We start from the raw sequence: 15,872 nt of genomic DNA on the forward strand, positions 1-15,872 counted from the left end.
TGTACACAAACAGAACTGAACAGATGTGCTCTTCTCTTATTACGCTGCTTTACCAATATCTTCACGCTCTTGTAAAGCAAAGATAGCTCTGCAACATTGCCACAACTCTGTGTGGTATTACACACTCGTAATGCAGACAATGCTATACACTGACAGCAAGTCACTGTGCTCACTTTCTCCTCCTTTAATATCCTTGGCTTCAAAAGAAAAAATAAATGTTTTGTCTTCTTTTACATGGCAGATACGAAGGAGAGCTTGTTTCTCTTTCTTCTCTTCCCTTTCCAATTCCCATACTCCTTTCCCTACAGGGAGGTGAATGTTAAGACTCTAAGTGATGATGCTTCATGTTTGGCATTGCAGTATTTTGTTAATTTTGACGTTATTGTCATGACTGTTAGCCAGAGGAACCCATGGCTTCACAAGTTTGACAGGATGTCAGTGACAAGTTATTGCCACTGGCTGCATAACATTCCACTAATATTGCTAATGAAACAGGTGCTAGTATCACCATGGAAAGAGTGTTTTCATGTGGGGGGAAGAAAGCTCCTTGGAAGGCAGGCATACAACACGAACAGCATCAATACCTGGCTTCCATGAGCGTACTAGGATTTGATTGTTTAATGTATTGAAAGCATACTGCCAAAACTTTGTACACATCCCATTTCCACCTCGTCTGTACTCCTGTCACTCCATTACACGAGTCATTCTTGAAGTAATTTTGTCTGGGATCAAAATCACCTACTAACATCTTAAATAAGGCATGGTTTCATAAAAATATTAATGTTGCATAGCAAATATTTTATGCCTGCTTTGCCTGTTTTTAGGCACAGTTGCTCTTGGTGTAGAGATGTGGTTTCTCATCGCTGTTGGGCTAGCACGGCGTGGGTGCCGGCTTCCACTCCCGCCCAGTCCAATGCTCCACTTATTTCCTGGCCTAGCAGATGCAGCCTCGGTTTCTGTTAGGCTGTTGGGCACTTGCACAGCACAAAAAGAAAAGCAGGATGTTACGGAGGAGGCACCTAAGTGAGAAGTTGCTGACTGTTAGGAAAGACGAGAGAGTGCAGCAGTGACATTCAAGACAGCGCTACTTGTTTCACTCGGCGAGTACAGGAGGGAAAGAAAGAGGCATTTGTCTGCAGCACTTCATTAAGCAGTGGCAGGGAGGCTTACCCCACAGCTATGCTGTTAACCTCAGCCCCCTGTTAACTGCAGCTTGTTCTGTCCCATGGTGTAGCAGGATGATGGGAGAGAATTTCATGGCACCCCATGCCCTGGCACCTTGCAGCCGGCACGTGTGTAGGCTGCCAGCAGTCCCTGGTTTCACTGCAGCTCCTGCTCTGCCTTACATTTTCCTAGCCTTTGACAAAGCTGGGCAGAAGTGCAAAGATAGAAACTGGAATCTGCTGGGTACAGAAGCAGAAAACAGCCCGATGAAGTGCCAAGCTCCAGGCTTTACACTGTCTTGTCATGATCTGAGGCAGCTGTGCGAGCTGACTCTTGGGGATGTTCTTATATTTCCTTCTGTTGTAAGGGTTGTGTTGCTGTGAGCTGGATGGTACCTGCTGAAGTTGTGCTGCTCCTTCAGTCCCAACAGAGCTGTTCAGAGGTCTGTTTTGGAGCTCTAAAGAGAGAAAGAAACTGGTGACCATATTTAAGAATATGTGGAGGAAGAGTTCAGTCTGCCTTCACGCTTCCATTGCTTCCCAGAAATCTGAAAATCCCTTAAGTAAGACACTGTGTTTTGAATACAGACATTTGACTTTGCTTTATATGCCATGTTATACAGTATGAAATATCTGTTAGTTAAAAATTGTCATGTAAATGACTGACAGCGCTGTAACACTGCTCCCCACTCCTTCCTTCTTGTTACAGAAGCACACCTACATCTACATCCATTCGTTCAGATAATGGCAGCAGAAGCATTTGATTTCCATGTTCTGTCTCCCCTGTGAATAAACAAAGATGTTTCATTTCCCAGTGTTGTCAATCAGGAGCTTTTCATCTGGGACCCAGGTTGATAAAATACTTCATTATCTTAACACATTATTTCTTAGGGAACTGCACATGCTTCCTTCAATACCAGCCATTGTCTTAAGCAAAAATGGACTTGCATGTTGTGGTCAGCTCTAAAAAATGGATTTTAATGCAATATTTCTCAAGTGAATCAGAAAGTAGGAAAGAAAATCCAGTAGCAGTGACAAGAGTCTGAATTGCATGAGGAGGTAGGATCTGGTTCAGTAGCCAGTGATACATGGCAGTGTGTGCAGGTAACTACCAGTAATCATTTTAAATAAATAGATGCTTGTAAGTGCTGTGTTTTAACAAATCCCGTTAATTTTAGCATCAGGGTGATGCTCCTTTGCATCCTTCCATCGAATCTCAGAGTGGCTTGGGTTGGAAGTGACCTAAAGGATCATCTAGTTCCAGTCCCACTGCCATAGGCACACTTTCCATTGAAGACTAAAAAGCCCATTTTGAATGTCAGTGAGTGCCCTGCTGCTGCATTGTGCAAGGTGCAGGGTACCATCCATGCTTAAAGAGATGGGAAACACAAAAGGCTAAGAAACTAACCTGAGAGTGTCAGGAGGACAGAAGAATTAGAATTCATTTGCAATGCTCAGGCTAAAAACCAGGCAGAACCCAGAAGAAGGCATGTGTCTCTTGGCTCCCGGCCCTCTCTTGCAAGTCAAGGTTATTCCTTTTGCTAATGATTCAGTGCCCCTGCTGTTGCCAGTGAATGTCACCACAGCAAACTATCTCTGTTGTTGAAAAGTCAAAATGCATTTTTGTTCAGTATAGATAAAACTGTACTTCATGCAGTCAGGGCTGTAGCTTTTCTTGGGAAACGAGTTCAGTTCTAGCAGAAGTTCTGGCATGGCATGAAATGATTGCTGGCAAGCATCTGTCCCAGGATACCTGCAGAGACAACATCAGATGGCATCTCTATCTTGCTGACAAGAATGTGGCTGGTGTTAAAGATCTTGAATGGGAGGTGTCTGGGTGGGCATTGCAGGCTGTGTAAAGCTTGATGTTGCTTAAGTGGAATAAGTGGATTGCACGCTCCCTTTTTTTTTTAATTTTTAATGTCCAGTTTTGGATAACTGTTTATCATTTCCTGATGTATTCAGCAGTATTAATTGCAAGTGTTTAGAAATGTGTAGTTAAGCCTTAGATATACATGCTCAGCTCTATCACATTGCTCCAGGTGGATATCCTGCTATGTTGAATGCTGTGATACGTGAGAGGTGAAGGAAAAGATTACTGTTTTCTTTTGATGCAAACATACATGTTTTGTCATAACGTTATATGATAGGCTACATTAGGTGGAACACAAGATAGTAAAGTTGAGATGACACAAGCAATCATCTAAGAGTATTTCTTAATCAGCATTCACAATGAATCTGCAATAGAAAAGGGGTTTCATTCATTAATTCAGGGACTCATTTTGATATCTTGATGACACTGAGCAAAAAAAAAAATCAATTGAAATTAATGAAACTGATCTTTCTGTTTAAGTAGCTACATATTGATACAGGGGGCTAGAATCTGATCTTTATTTCCCATAATAGGTGCCTTGAGACATTTCACAGAGCAGGATAGGAATATTCTAAATACTAAAAAGAGATTATGGCATTATGGCTTGATTAGCATACTCTCAATAATCATTCATCTCTAATTTAAAGTCTTAAAGACTAATCTAAGGTTTTGAAAGAAACTTAATGGCCTGTGTTGTACTTAAGCTCAATAAAGCAATGAAACTGTGACATTCTCCAATGTCACGCTCAGAAATGGCAAGTTTATGTAGTTATTCAATGGTTAATAGAAGCGATATTTCCACGCAGATTGGATATAGTTTGAAGGTATGTAAAGTACTTGAGATGTCTCTGAATCTTCGAAAATAATCCTGATTTTTGCAGTGTCATAATGTCCTTTAATTATAGAGCAATTATTTCTCTCAAATGCTATCATATAAAAATGATATGGTCACTATTAACCTCCATTTTATATCTTGTCATTTTGTTCTCAGTCATCCTTTCTATCAATTCAAGGTCATTTTAAAGCACTTAGATTGATATAGACTCTAAGGGATATATGAATAATACATAAGGACAATATTAGTTCAGAAATAGTAATAAATGGTCTAAATGTGTACTTTAATTATGTTTAAGAAAATAACTGGCTGCTACCTTAAGGAATGTTATCAATATGCCATTTTTATCAAACAGTAGTTCTTACGAAAGGCGAGTTTATAATGGATACCTTTCATGTTCCTTAGGTGCATTCACCGAATAAATTCTTCTTATAAAAAGATGAACTAATTTTCCTGAACTGTCACAGAATTGTAAGTTTCAATCTTGACATTTTTAGCTTAAAAATATTTCACACGGGTACGTGGCAATTATTTTTGTTCTAGTTGTGGAAAGAGGCCTATGATATTATCAATTAATGTATTCTTTTAGGCAGAATGCTCCAAGGAGACACTGAAATGCTGAAAATTACCCTACCTGCAGGAATGACTAGCACGGGATATCAACAGTATCCACGATGGCATTGTCTCAGAAGCACATGCAGGTTAAAATGAAGGTCACTTCACATGTTCAGGAGATGGGGGCTGTAGCCCAGACCAGCTTTTTCCAGCTGCTGTGCGCCATGTCCCTGTTCTGACATGCTGGTCTTGCTCCAGCCTTGTGCAGTGCTTGCAACAGGCTCTGGAGACCATTTTATTTAAGTACCTGAGGAGGGGATTCTTCTGCCCTCCAGTTCATGGCTTTTAGACTCCATTTATGTCATATTCTTCTGCTTTCCCTCCTGGAAAAATGACTGGAGCAAGTCTGAGGATTTTGTCTTAGACTATTGAATTGGTTTTCCCTTCATACTTGCTTGCCTTAACTTCAGAGAAATACGTGGTGACAACCTGTTTGTGTGAATTTCTGTTCTCGTTCGAGCAGGTCCAGCATGCTCCAGGACTCAAAGCATTGTGTTTCTTTCCCATATAACGTGCTGATTAGCTGTAAAATCCAAAAGCGTCTATTTTTGCTAGGAGCCCGGAATTTGGTGGAAATGTCTGGATTTGTGGCTGGCATGCAAAGCATTTAGTCAGGTTGTTTTCTTTTCATGTCACTTACATGTAGACATGAAACCAAGAGCGTTGAGTTTGCGATCACACATTTTTTCCTTTTCTCTAAATGAATAATGTTCAGTGATAAAGTTGGAAACGTTGTGCTCTGTTTCCACAGCTGCAGCAGACGCCGAGCAAAGAAAACAATAGCTGCACACACACATATGCATTCCAGCTGCTTCTTACTCCCACATTCTCCTTTATCCTTTTTGTCCTCCCATTCGCACAGATAAATTGTCTCAATGACAGGAAAGGTTAGTAGCGGATGTGCTGCGAGTTTAATAATGTTTTGTAAAAAATAGGAATTAGTATATGAAAATACTAATTACACAGGGTGATTTCAAGTTGAAGCTTCTGCTTTAGTTTCATTACACCCTTTTTATTTTTTCCCTGCACAAAATGTCCCTTCCAACCAGGGAGAGTAACCCCAAGGAAATGCAGAAAGGTCTCTGTTCCTTTTCTCTCCCGGCTTAGTTCTATAGTCAGCTGTTTTTCCCCTAGCATCCCTGGAGACAACAGTTTCTCTCCTGCTGTTCCCAAGCTCTGCCTCCCTCCTGGGGTGACAGTTTCGTCAGCAGGATCTGGGGCAGATGAAGGAGCCGGTGCACAATTGGTTGGAGCAGAGAGCCACAAAGAGCACCACTTTTGGGCTTGCTTCCTCAGCTTTCGAGCAGCAGGATCAGCTGCTGCCCTGGGGCCACAAGGAGCTCACTCCGGGCCCCTCTGATTCTTGCTCTCGATAAATGTTTATTTTTGTTAATGTAGCTCTGGGTGGCATTTCTAGGTGCCGGATGATAAAAATATGTTCACAGTGTAAGCAGTATAGTTGTGTAAGGACATTATTCAGATGACCAAATGCCAGGGCTTGCATGAGCTCAGAGTTTCCAGATGATGCTGAGGTGGAGTTCAGGCATCAGGTTCCAAATGCCATTTGGTTAAACAACCTGTAGGTCCCTGAAAAAAGGTAACTGGAGGGAGCAAAAACTGTATAATCATTAGTCCATGAATAAATCAATACTTTTATTTTTCTTTTTTTCTATATTTGATGGAAAAGCCCTGGCTGTTTTTTGTTTTGTTTTGTTTTTTTAAAAAAAGCTTGAAAGTAGAGCAAGATTCAGAATCTTTCAAGTGAAATAGTTGCAGTAACCCTGCCAGAGTGATAAAACAGTAAATAATTTCAGTTAGACTCTTTATATAAACACTTGGTTTAGAAGTGGATATTTTTCTGCTATGATTTATAAGCACAAAAATTCAAGGAATACAGCTGAATATGAAATGAACTTGAGCATATGTCTGCGTGTGAAAACTTCGGTTTGTATTCTGTGGGCCAATACAGTGGAAGTCTGCAGGTGTCTAGAGTTTGCATTTACATCTCTGATCCCTCTACATTCATAGCCCTCTACCCCCAGAGAAATTCTAAAAATCTTGAAGCTATAAGCTAGAGGATAAAAATGATTAAATGGCGGGTAGATGCATTTAAGCAGATGTTTACTTTGGAAAATGGACGGTCTTTGCCTCCCTCAAATTTCTAGGAAATTAAACAGCACTGGCAGGCTGTGGGCACAGTACTCAGCATGTAGCTTGCTGCCACAGAGCTCCTCTGAATCCTCCAACCATAACTCATCATCCTAGTGAAGAACTGTCTCCATACTCTAGAAGTAAGTCTTTGTTCCTTCTTCTGCCATAAAGTCACACACCTGCCATCTCAGAGCAGTAACCCTTTAGATATCCTACCATTTCTCTGTATCAATACAAGTAATTAATAGCAAATTAAAGCTCCTGGGAAGATACTGTAGATATGCAGAATGTCTTGGCCACGCTTGTAAGCAGATAGAAAAATAGGCAACATAAGCCACCACATCCTTTCTATCCTTAATTTGCATTGTTCATCACAAGGGTACGTTTTATGACAGATCATGTTCTCAGATATAAGGCAGTTCCTTCACTCCTTAGTGTTGTGTTGTTCACATTTTAAGCAGGACAAAATGCTGCATGGCTAATTTGTGGGTTATTTCCATACCTATAGCATCACTCATGTTAGTGCCACAAATTTTGATTGCTTACTTTGGTCCTGTTTCAGCCAACTACCTGACTGAAATCACATTCAGATTTAAACTCTACGTTGAACTGAAGCCTTAGCTGTAGCTTTACTTTGGAAGCAAGTATCCAGGACCTATTGCAGAAAAAACCCTCACTTTTTCCTGCACTGCTGCAGTAGCTGCTGTTATTGAAAGACAAACTAACTTCTATAGTACAGGCTCAAGGGTCCTCAAGATTGTTTCTGAGAAGACCGTGTTGCATGAAAACCAAAGCTTTTATGCTAGCATTTACAAAAGGTATAACACGTGGTCCATCAATACTGAAGAGAGGGAGGATGTGACTGAGAGATTTTAGTTAACCTGATTTCATCTAACACAGATATTCAAACTTGCTACCATGAAAAATGCTGAGATGCCTGCTGCCTGCTTTTTCTCTCACGAGAGCATGATAAGTGGAAATCAGCAAAGGCAAGACTTGTTGCCCATCTCCAGGTTAGGAAAAGACTGGAAATAGAAATCATGAAAATTTAGAAACCATTTTGTTTATAACTAATTATACTTAATACCAAATGAGAAAGAAGCACTGTGGCTACAGGCGAAGGCTTTCATCTTTGTCAGTCTGAAGGCTTTGCAGCAATTTGTGGCAGGCTGTCATAGGTCTATTTGCATCTCATTTAAATCAGCTTAGCTCTTTCTCCCTGCCCCAGTATCTCCTGTATCAACCTGCCCCTTTTCCAACTTTGCCCTCCTCTTTAACTCGCAAAAACCTGAGCGGATTCAACATAAAACATTTTGTTTTTATGACAAATATTTCTGATGCAAAGTCATATTTTTGTGTGGTTCTTTCATGTTGGTTTGTGTCTGGTCAGGTACTTTGCACATCTCTGCCGTGCAAGGAAATGCGTAAAGATCAATAATTAATTAATGAACATAGCATGCATACCTCAGGACTACCCCTCTCCCTTTAATATATATATATATTTTTTTTTCTAAATCCTAGCCTAGAATTTCGTATTTTAAAAATTGAGAAAATTTGTTCAACATTTCCTGAGATATGCAAGTGTACTAAAAATAAATTTCCCACATGCTGTAACTAGAATTGTGCTAGCAAAAGTTCCTGAAATTAGGAACTTCACACTGTGGTTTGTCAATCTTCAGTGAGCCTTAAAAGAGTCTCGGTTTGAAGACAATTAATCCAGTATTTTAAAATTATGAAAGCTTCAGATTAATGGTTTTGTGCATGCACATTACAAAATTAGAAACATCTGAGCTTCTTTCTCAGAGGAGAACCCACCCTGAAGTTAAGGGGAAAGTATTGAATAGAAAACTCCTTAGGGAGATGTCTTTAAGGAAAACTGCTTTGGCTTACGCATGTTTAAGACTGCATAAGCGCCATGGGGATGAGGCATGCCAGGAGAATCTTTTTCCTGTACAGACTTTAGGTCTTGCTTGCTGCTTCGGGGAGTAGTAGTGAAAATGTGCAAAGATCGGTGTCATTGATCCGCTTCTTTGGTTTGCTCTTCAGATGAGAACTGGGAAAGCAATTTAGCTTTACGAAGGACATCAGAAGTGGGAAATTAGGTCTCCAAACGTTAACACGTTCCTCAAGCTCAGGTCAAATTGACTTTAGTGTCCCTGTGGTGATTTGCATCCACAAAGATTCCGGCACCCAAATGCCCAGTTGACTTTTAACAACTTCATGGACAGTGCATCTTGAGACTGGGGGTAGGAGTAATGTCAAAGCCTCTGGCCGAGCTTTGTGTCCTTGTAGGCTGAAACAGGAAGGGAAATCATGTTGAAAAACAGCACTGAACTGAGAATGGAGGATTTATTTGTTTATTTATTTATTTTAAGAAACCTCCAAAATATTTCTCTCGGCATCCAAGAGCCAGAAGGACCCATGAAGTCACCGTAACACTCTCTCTGGGAATCCGTTGCTTTAAAGTTTCCACTACAAACAAGTAAACAGAGCGGTGTAACATTCAGCTAGCAAAAAGCAGCTGCCTTAGCTGGAACAGTTAAAACAGTGTTTTTCCTGTAAACAGCTTCCACACTAATAAAATAGAAACGAGAGGACAAAATGTGCATTGAAGAGCCATCTAACAGAGACAGCCAGGATCTAGATCCTGGAGGGGTAAGGAGAAAGGAAGAACAGTATATGTGCATCAGGTATTCACAAGCCCTGAACACCTATGCTTTATACAGAATACTCGCATCCTTTTGCCTATAAAGGTCTGTGGACAGTGAATACTGTCCATGAAGGTCAACGTCTGAAAAGCTAAACAATTGGATTCCTTGGTCTGTCAGCATTTGTTTATAGTGACCTGCTTACTAATGTTGTAATTACAGTGATGAGGTCCAGACAATTCATTATCAGAATTTGCTTTCTGCATTTGGGATTAAATCCGTGTTCTGAAGAATTAGCTGGTGAGGGGTGGAAAGCCACGGAATCTCTAAAACATATTTCACAGCAATTTGGTGGCAGTTGGTGAGCTCATACTTTCATCTTCCAAGAGAACTCCCCCCAAATCAGCATCTGCCTCTTATTTCCTTTATGTTTTGCTGTGATCATTTTTTTTCTCTTACATGGTCTAAATACAGTTTCAAAGCAGTAATGTTGAGAGACTTTTCCTATTGCTATTAATGCCATTTACTTCCATATAATCACAGTCTTTTGCTCAGATTGCTTTGTTTTCCCACGAAACATCTGAAAGTCCTTTGAAAATAAAATACTTTCACTGAAAAAAAGTAATATCAGCACATAATGGATCAATTACGAAGGCATGTGGCACAGAAAAGTGAGCAAATCCTGGCCATTTTTGTGATAGGGAAGAATATCCTGATACTTACAGGTTGCTATTTCTTTGAAGCATTTTTGCAGTTGGAATATTTTGGCTTAAAATTGGTTATTTTGCAGACCCCTTTTTACATGTGTGGAAATACATATACAATCTATATGTATGAGTGCGTGTATGTATATTCAGGAGCTATGCCATAAATAGCAGCCACATACATGTGGAAAACATACCAAGGGCACACGAAATCAGACAGAAAAGAATTTGAGCAGGGCTGTGTTTGTGTGTTTTAGCCAGCATATTGAGTGACTTACTGAAGGGACTGCTGCAACAAGATGCACTGCTGTATTTCAGGTATTATACTGAGAAGAATATGTATAAACTGAGGCTAATCCATGGTATTTTTTGGTTCAGTATTGGTCAGATTGCCAGTGTAGGAATTTCATGCTTGGATACACAATTGTATCCAGCCTTAGCTGGGGAATCCACGTGTGGGTTATGAATTCTTTACGAGAATTAACTTTGTATGAATACCCAATTTGCTGTGTAAGCTTTGTCAAAAGGCAGCTTAGTCTGCAACGTGTTGTTCTGTTGTCCATTCCCTCCAAGTCCAGCTTCTGTGTCAAGGAGGAGGATGGAGGGGTCTCCATTACCTCAGCGTCACTGCAGAGAAAATTCCGACTTCCAGCAAAATCAGCGCAGCTGGATAGAAACTGCCCTACAGGGCCTGGGTGCTGATCTCAAGACAGAAGAGGCTGTCAAGGTTCAGGAAGGCAGGAGCTATGCATGAGAACAGCAGGCTGCGACCAAGGACTTTTTCAGTCAGGTCAGATCAGAGGAATTTACTGAAGGAGTGTGACAAGGCAGGGGGAAAGACAAGGGGAAAGAAATTAAATGTCTTCTGAGCACAGTCCTCTGAAGACTCTCAAAGGAGTAAACTGAAGTATGGGGCACTGCCATTAGTCAGTGCGGTTTCCTTACGTAATTTACCTGTTCTGAAGAGTAATGTTATACTTGAATCATGGGAAAGATGTGGATATTTGTGTGTGTGTGACATTTCTTTTATGAAAGCAAAGAGTAGAGCTCAGAAACCCATAATTTTGGGAGTATGCTGTAACTCTCCTGTGTCAGCACCAGCCCTTGAGTTTTGGGACAATTGGATGGTAGGGCTTCAGATCCCCAAGCTGGCCACGGATAGAAACAATGCCCTGAAGAAGTGCCAGGGAGACAAAGGGAAGCAGTGCTGCAGTGTGCTGAGTACAGGCTAGCTTAAAGCAGGAGTGCAGCACCCAGAGCTTCTGCGATTAAGTAGTTAGACAGGAGCTTCTGGGTCTGTGAAAATGAAGTCCAAGAATAAAATGGAAGTTACACAATTATTACAGATTGGCAGGCATTAAAGACATCTATGTTGCCTACTAAGGTTTTGTCCAGGAAGACATCGTAGGAAAGCAGACTTTAAGTTATTTATGGACAGGCAGAGCCTAATGTTTTTAATTTTCTAAATAGCTCAGGAGGCCAGTCAGATTGGCAATACAAGCAAGATGTGTCAGGAAGTCCCAACTACAAAATAATAAAAAAGTATTTTTGAGGAAGATTCCCAGTAATGAGGCATCTAGCCGTTCAACTCAGGGCTGAGAATTCAGTCTGTTCCACACTCAGGGAGAAGCCTTCTTTGGTTTGCAATGTGCTGTTACATTTGATTTTTAGTGACAAAGTGGTATAAACTGATTGGTGCTTGATTTTTGATACTTGCTACTGCCCATGCTGAATTCATTTTCTAATCATATGGATGCCATATGTGTTCTTCACACATAGACTGTACTGCAGGATTTATTATCCTATCCTTTAAATATGCTGCTGTTGCATGTTCAAAGTCCAGTATATTTACATGCTGCGGATATGTTTACCACTAGCAAATTAGGAGGTATTGTAAAAATTGTATATATCCACATAATTTCCTATAATCATTGTGAAATGGTGACATGAGAAAGCTTTTTGTGGGGAAAAATGGTACCTCAAAAAAAACGGTACCTCAAAATATATCCTGTTTATATAGATATTTTGACTAATTCAGTTCAGGAAGGGGAACATTGCGAAGACATGTTAGTTAGGCAAAGACAGAAAATGAGTTCTGAGTAAAATTATGCTTTCAAGTGCTCATGAACACCTTTCAATACACCTGCACCCTTAGTTTTGGCTAGAGTGCTTGCCCTACACACGTACTTAGGCCTCTCACTCAGGAGATAAATGCCCACACGTGGGACTGTTGGACACCCCATGGGAGCAGAGCCAGGCCCCATAACATACATGCTGACGGCTGGCTCCACTGTTATATTAGTAACATCTCTGCTAAGTCATAGCCCATGTGCGTTTTGCATGATGGATGATCAGAAATCAGATCATCAGGGTCTCAGTGCTGCGCATGCTGTGAGAGCTGGTCCCAAGTCAGGGCTGTGCTACTTGTTCATGCCCAGAAAAAGTCACGCAATCATTCTGCCTTCTCGGTTTTGTATTATGCATAAGGAATACTGCCGGTGAGTTTGACTGCTGGCTTTAAAATAGTAATGCCTCACTAATGGCTCGCAGGCAGCATCTGAGATCCCCTGACATTGCTCACGCTAGAAGGAAATTAAAGTGCTAAAAATGAGGCCAGAAGGGAGGGGAGTATGTGATGCTGCTGTGTCATGTTACTCCTTTGGTATTGTTGCCCAGTGGCCAGAAAAAGGGGGGAGCCCCTCTTTGTGAAGTAAAACAGATGCTGTTCTCCTGTTTCAGCAGATTTAACGGTAGAGCCTTGTGAGTTTTTGATAGATGCACTTTGAAATGTCTCAAATGAAAGTTGCTTCATATTCAGGATTTTTTTTTTTCTGTTAGTTACGTGCATGGGTGTCCATGGGTAAGAGCCTGAGAGCTTCCTTTTTCCCCCTGCCTGATGCATCTGTCTGTCTCCTGCCTGCCTGCAGGTACCAGATACACACCGGCCTCCAGCACTCCATCATCCGGCCAACGCAGCCCAACTGCTTGCCTCTGGATAACGTCACGCTACCTCAGAAGCTGAAGGAGGTTGGTTATTCAACGCACATGGTTGGCAAGTGGCACCTGGGATTTTACCGCAGAGAATGCATGCCCACACAGCGAGGGTTTGACACGTTCTTTGGCTCGCTCTTAGGCAGTGGTGACTATTACACTCACTTCAAATGTGACAGCCCTGGGATATGTGGCTATGACCTGTACGAGAATGATAATGCAGCTTGGGATCATGACAATGGCATCTACTCGACGCAGATGTACACGCAAAAAGTACAACAAATCCTGGCCTCTCATAATCCCAGGAAACCTATATTCTTATATATTGCTTACCAAGCCGTTCATTCACCTCTTCAGGCACCAGGCAAGTATTTTGAGCATTATCGATCAATAAATAACATAAACAGGAGAAGATACGCTGCGATGCTAGCTTGTTTGGATGAAGCCATAAACAATGTAACTCTTGCTTTAAAGAAGTATGGTTACTATGACAATAGCATTATCATATATTCCTCAGATAATGGTGGGCAGCCAATGGCAGGAGGAAGTAACTGGCCTCTGCGAGGGAGCAAAGGGACCTACTGGGAAGGAGGCATCCGTGCTGTTGGCTTTGTCCATAGCCCCCTTCTGAAAAACAAAGGGTCTGTGTGTAAGGAGCTGGTGCACATCACAGACTGGTTCCCCACTTTGATCACACTGGCAGAAGGACAGATCGATGAAGACATCCAGCTGGATGGCTATGATATATGGGAAACCATTAGCGAAGGCAGACGTTCTCCACGGGTAGACATCTTGCACAACATCGACCCAATTTACACCAAAGCCAAAAATGGGTCCTGGGCAGCTGGCTACGGGATCTGGAACACCGCGATTCAGTCTGCCATCCGAGTGAATCACTGGAAACTACTGACAGGAAATCCTGGATATAGCGACTGGGTGCCTCCACAGGCCTTCAGTAACGTGGGCCCCAACCGCTGGCACAACGAACGCGTCTCTTGGTCAGCTGGCAAAACCGTGTGGCTTTTCAACATAACCGCTGATCCATATGAACGGGTGGACCTCTCTGCACGGTATCCAGATGTAGTGAAGCAGTTGTTGCGGAGGCTTTCACAGTTCAATAAGACTGCAGTTCCTGTTCGATACCCACCTAAGGACCCTCGGAGTAACCCAAAGCTGAACGGAGGAGTCTGGGGTCCGTGGTTTAAGGAGGACGAAAAGAAAAAGAAGTCAGATAAAAGTAAAGGTGCAAATAAGCAGAAGAAGAATAAGAACAAGAAAAAAGCAAATCGGAAAAAAGGGCAATCATTACATTGCCGTTCACGTCTTGCTGGTGGATAGACTCAAGCACATGGTCTTTTGCCAAGTCTAAGTCAGCTTGGCCTGATTTTATTGAACTTCTCACAGAGTATACCAGAAATGCCAGCTCTGCACTACGGATGGAAGCTGTCATCTTTTTATTTGTTCTCAAATATCACCAGCACAAGATACCTTGACACTGTGCCTTGAGGATTCATGAACATCCACACGACAAACTTTCTCCTTTACAGGAAGAATGGTGCTCACCCATTACAGCTACATTCCAGATAACAACACAGATAACTTCAGAAATCCCATTTTTGATGGACAAATGGTGGTTCCTTGCATAAATTAGTCGGAACTTTTGGAGACTATGGAGAGGTTAAAATGGCAGATGATTTCAAACTGACCGATGATTCATAGGGAGAAAGGAAAAAAAAACCTTGAGAACCTCTGTATGTCAGAGAGTGTTAGTCACCAACCTATGAGATTTTTTGGTACAGCACAGCAAAAGCATGAAGCCATCCGAATAACTTCAGGGGGGAGGGGGGTTCGGGAGAGGAGCCTGATGGGAAGAAAGCTGCTTTAAATTAGACTGTGTCTGTCATAGATAAACCAGAAATACTTTTTAAATTCCCTAAATGTGCTAAGCTCACCCCATTTGTAGTAAAACCAGAAGGCTGTTATTCAGCACACATGAGCAGCTAGCACATGCCATGTATAATTTATTATAGGCATAGGCAAAAGCACCAAAAAATCACCAAAGTGAATGTAATATTTAAACACTTTAAGATAGCTATACTACAGTACATAAAAGACATAATTTATTTTACAGCACAATACTTTTTTGTCTTCCATTGCAACTCTAATTAGTGGGTGATGCAAGGTGCCCCTCTGGGTGCTAGGGTTGTTTGTTTGTTTGTTTGTTTCCTTTGATTTTTAATTTTATTTTCACTCTATCATTCAGAGTTTTATTTAACAGATCCACATCCTCAGAGTACTGTAAAGCAAGAAAATATTGTAGACACTGCTAGGATGAGAAAGGAGAATGATTCAGGTACATCATTTCATTATGTATTTGCCTCCAATTACTTTGAATGTAACAAAGTGATTATTTGATTAAGTAGTCACGTGAATATTGTTCAGTTTCTGTACAGAAGCTAGGTCATCTTTATGTTTTTGGGGAGAATTCTACTTTAAACTTCTTATTTATGTATCTATTAAAATAGTTTATTTTTATGGCATTCAGAAAAGTAGTCTGTTTTGTTTTTTGTTTTTTGCATTGAAGATAGCAATTCTGTTCTTGTTTATTTTAAGTTAACTCAATAAGCTTTTTTATTATTTTTGTTGCTGCAGGGCTGATTTTGTGACATTTCCCCTCTGAAACAGCATTTCTCCTTCCACTACATATATAATTAGAGGCCTTGTTCACCTGTGTGGATGGTTAATGGATGTACCAATTTCATATTCTTGATAATCTGCGATAATTGATACAATACATAAAATTCAAGGTTCAAGATGAATTACATTAAACAAATTTGATGGTTCATTTGCTAACTAGCTAGAACATAGTTTGGTAAATTTAAAATAAGCGTG

The 15,872-nt window shown here is 41.0% G+C and overlaps 1 protein-coding gene across 1 annotated transcript in view; it reads left to right on the top strand.

Annotated features, from left to right (window-relative positions):
- ARSJ (arylsulfatase family member J) overlaps nt 1-15,513 on the top strand; it is a 39,115-nt gene extending 23,602 nt beyond the window's left edge. The window contains exon 2 of the mRNA XM_032185928.1: nt 12,917-15,513. Coding sequence (XP_032041819.1) covers nt 12,917-14,318 — 1,402 coding nt within the window. The 3' untranslated portion in view covers nt 14,319-15,513. The remainder of the gene's footprint in view (nt 1-12,916) is intronic.
- The last annotated feature ends 359 nt before the right edge of the window (nt 15,514-15,872 follow it).

This window comes from Aythya fuligula, chromosome 4 (assembly GCF_009819795.1).
Source record: "Aythya fuligula isolate bAytFul2 chromosome 4, bAytFul2.pri, whole genome shotgun sequence".
NCBI lineage: Eukaryota > Metazoa > Chordata > Aves > Anseriformes > Anatidae > Aythya > Aythya fuligula.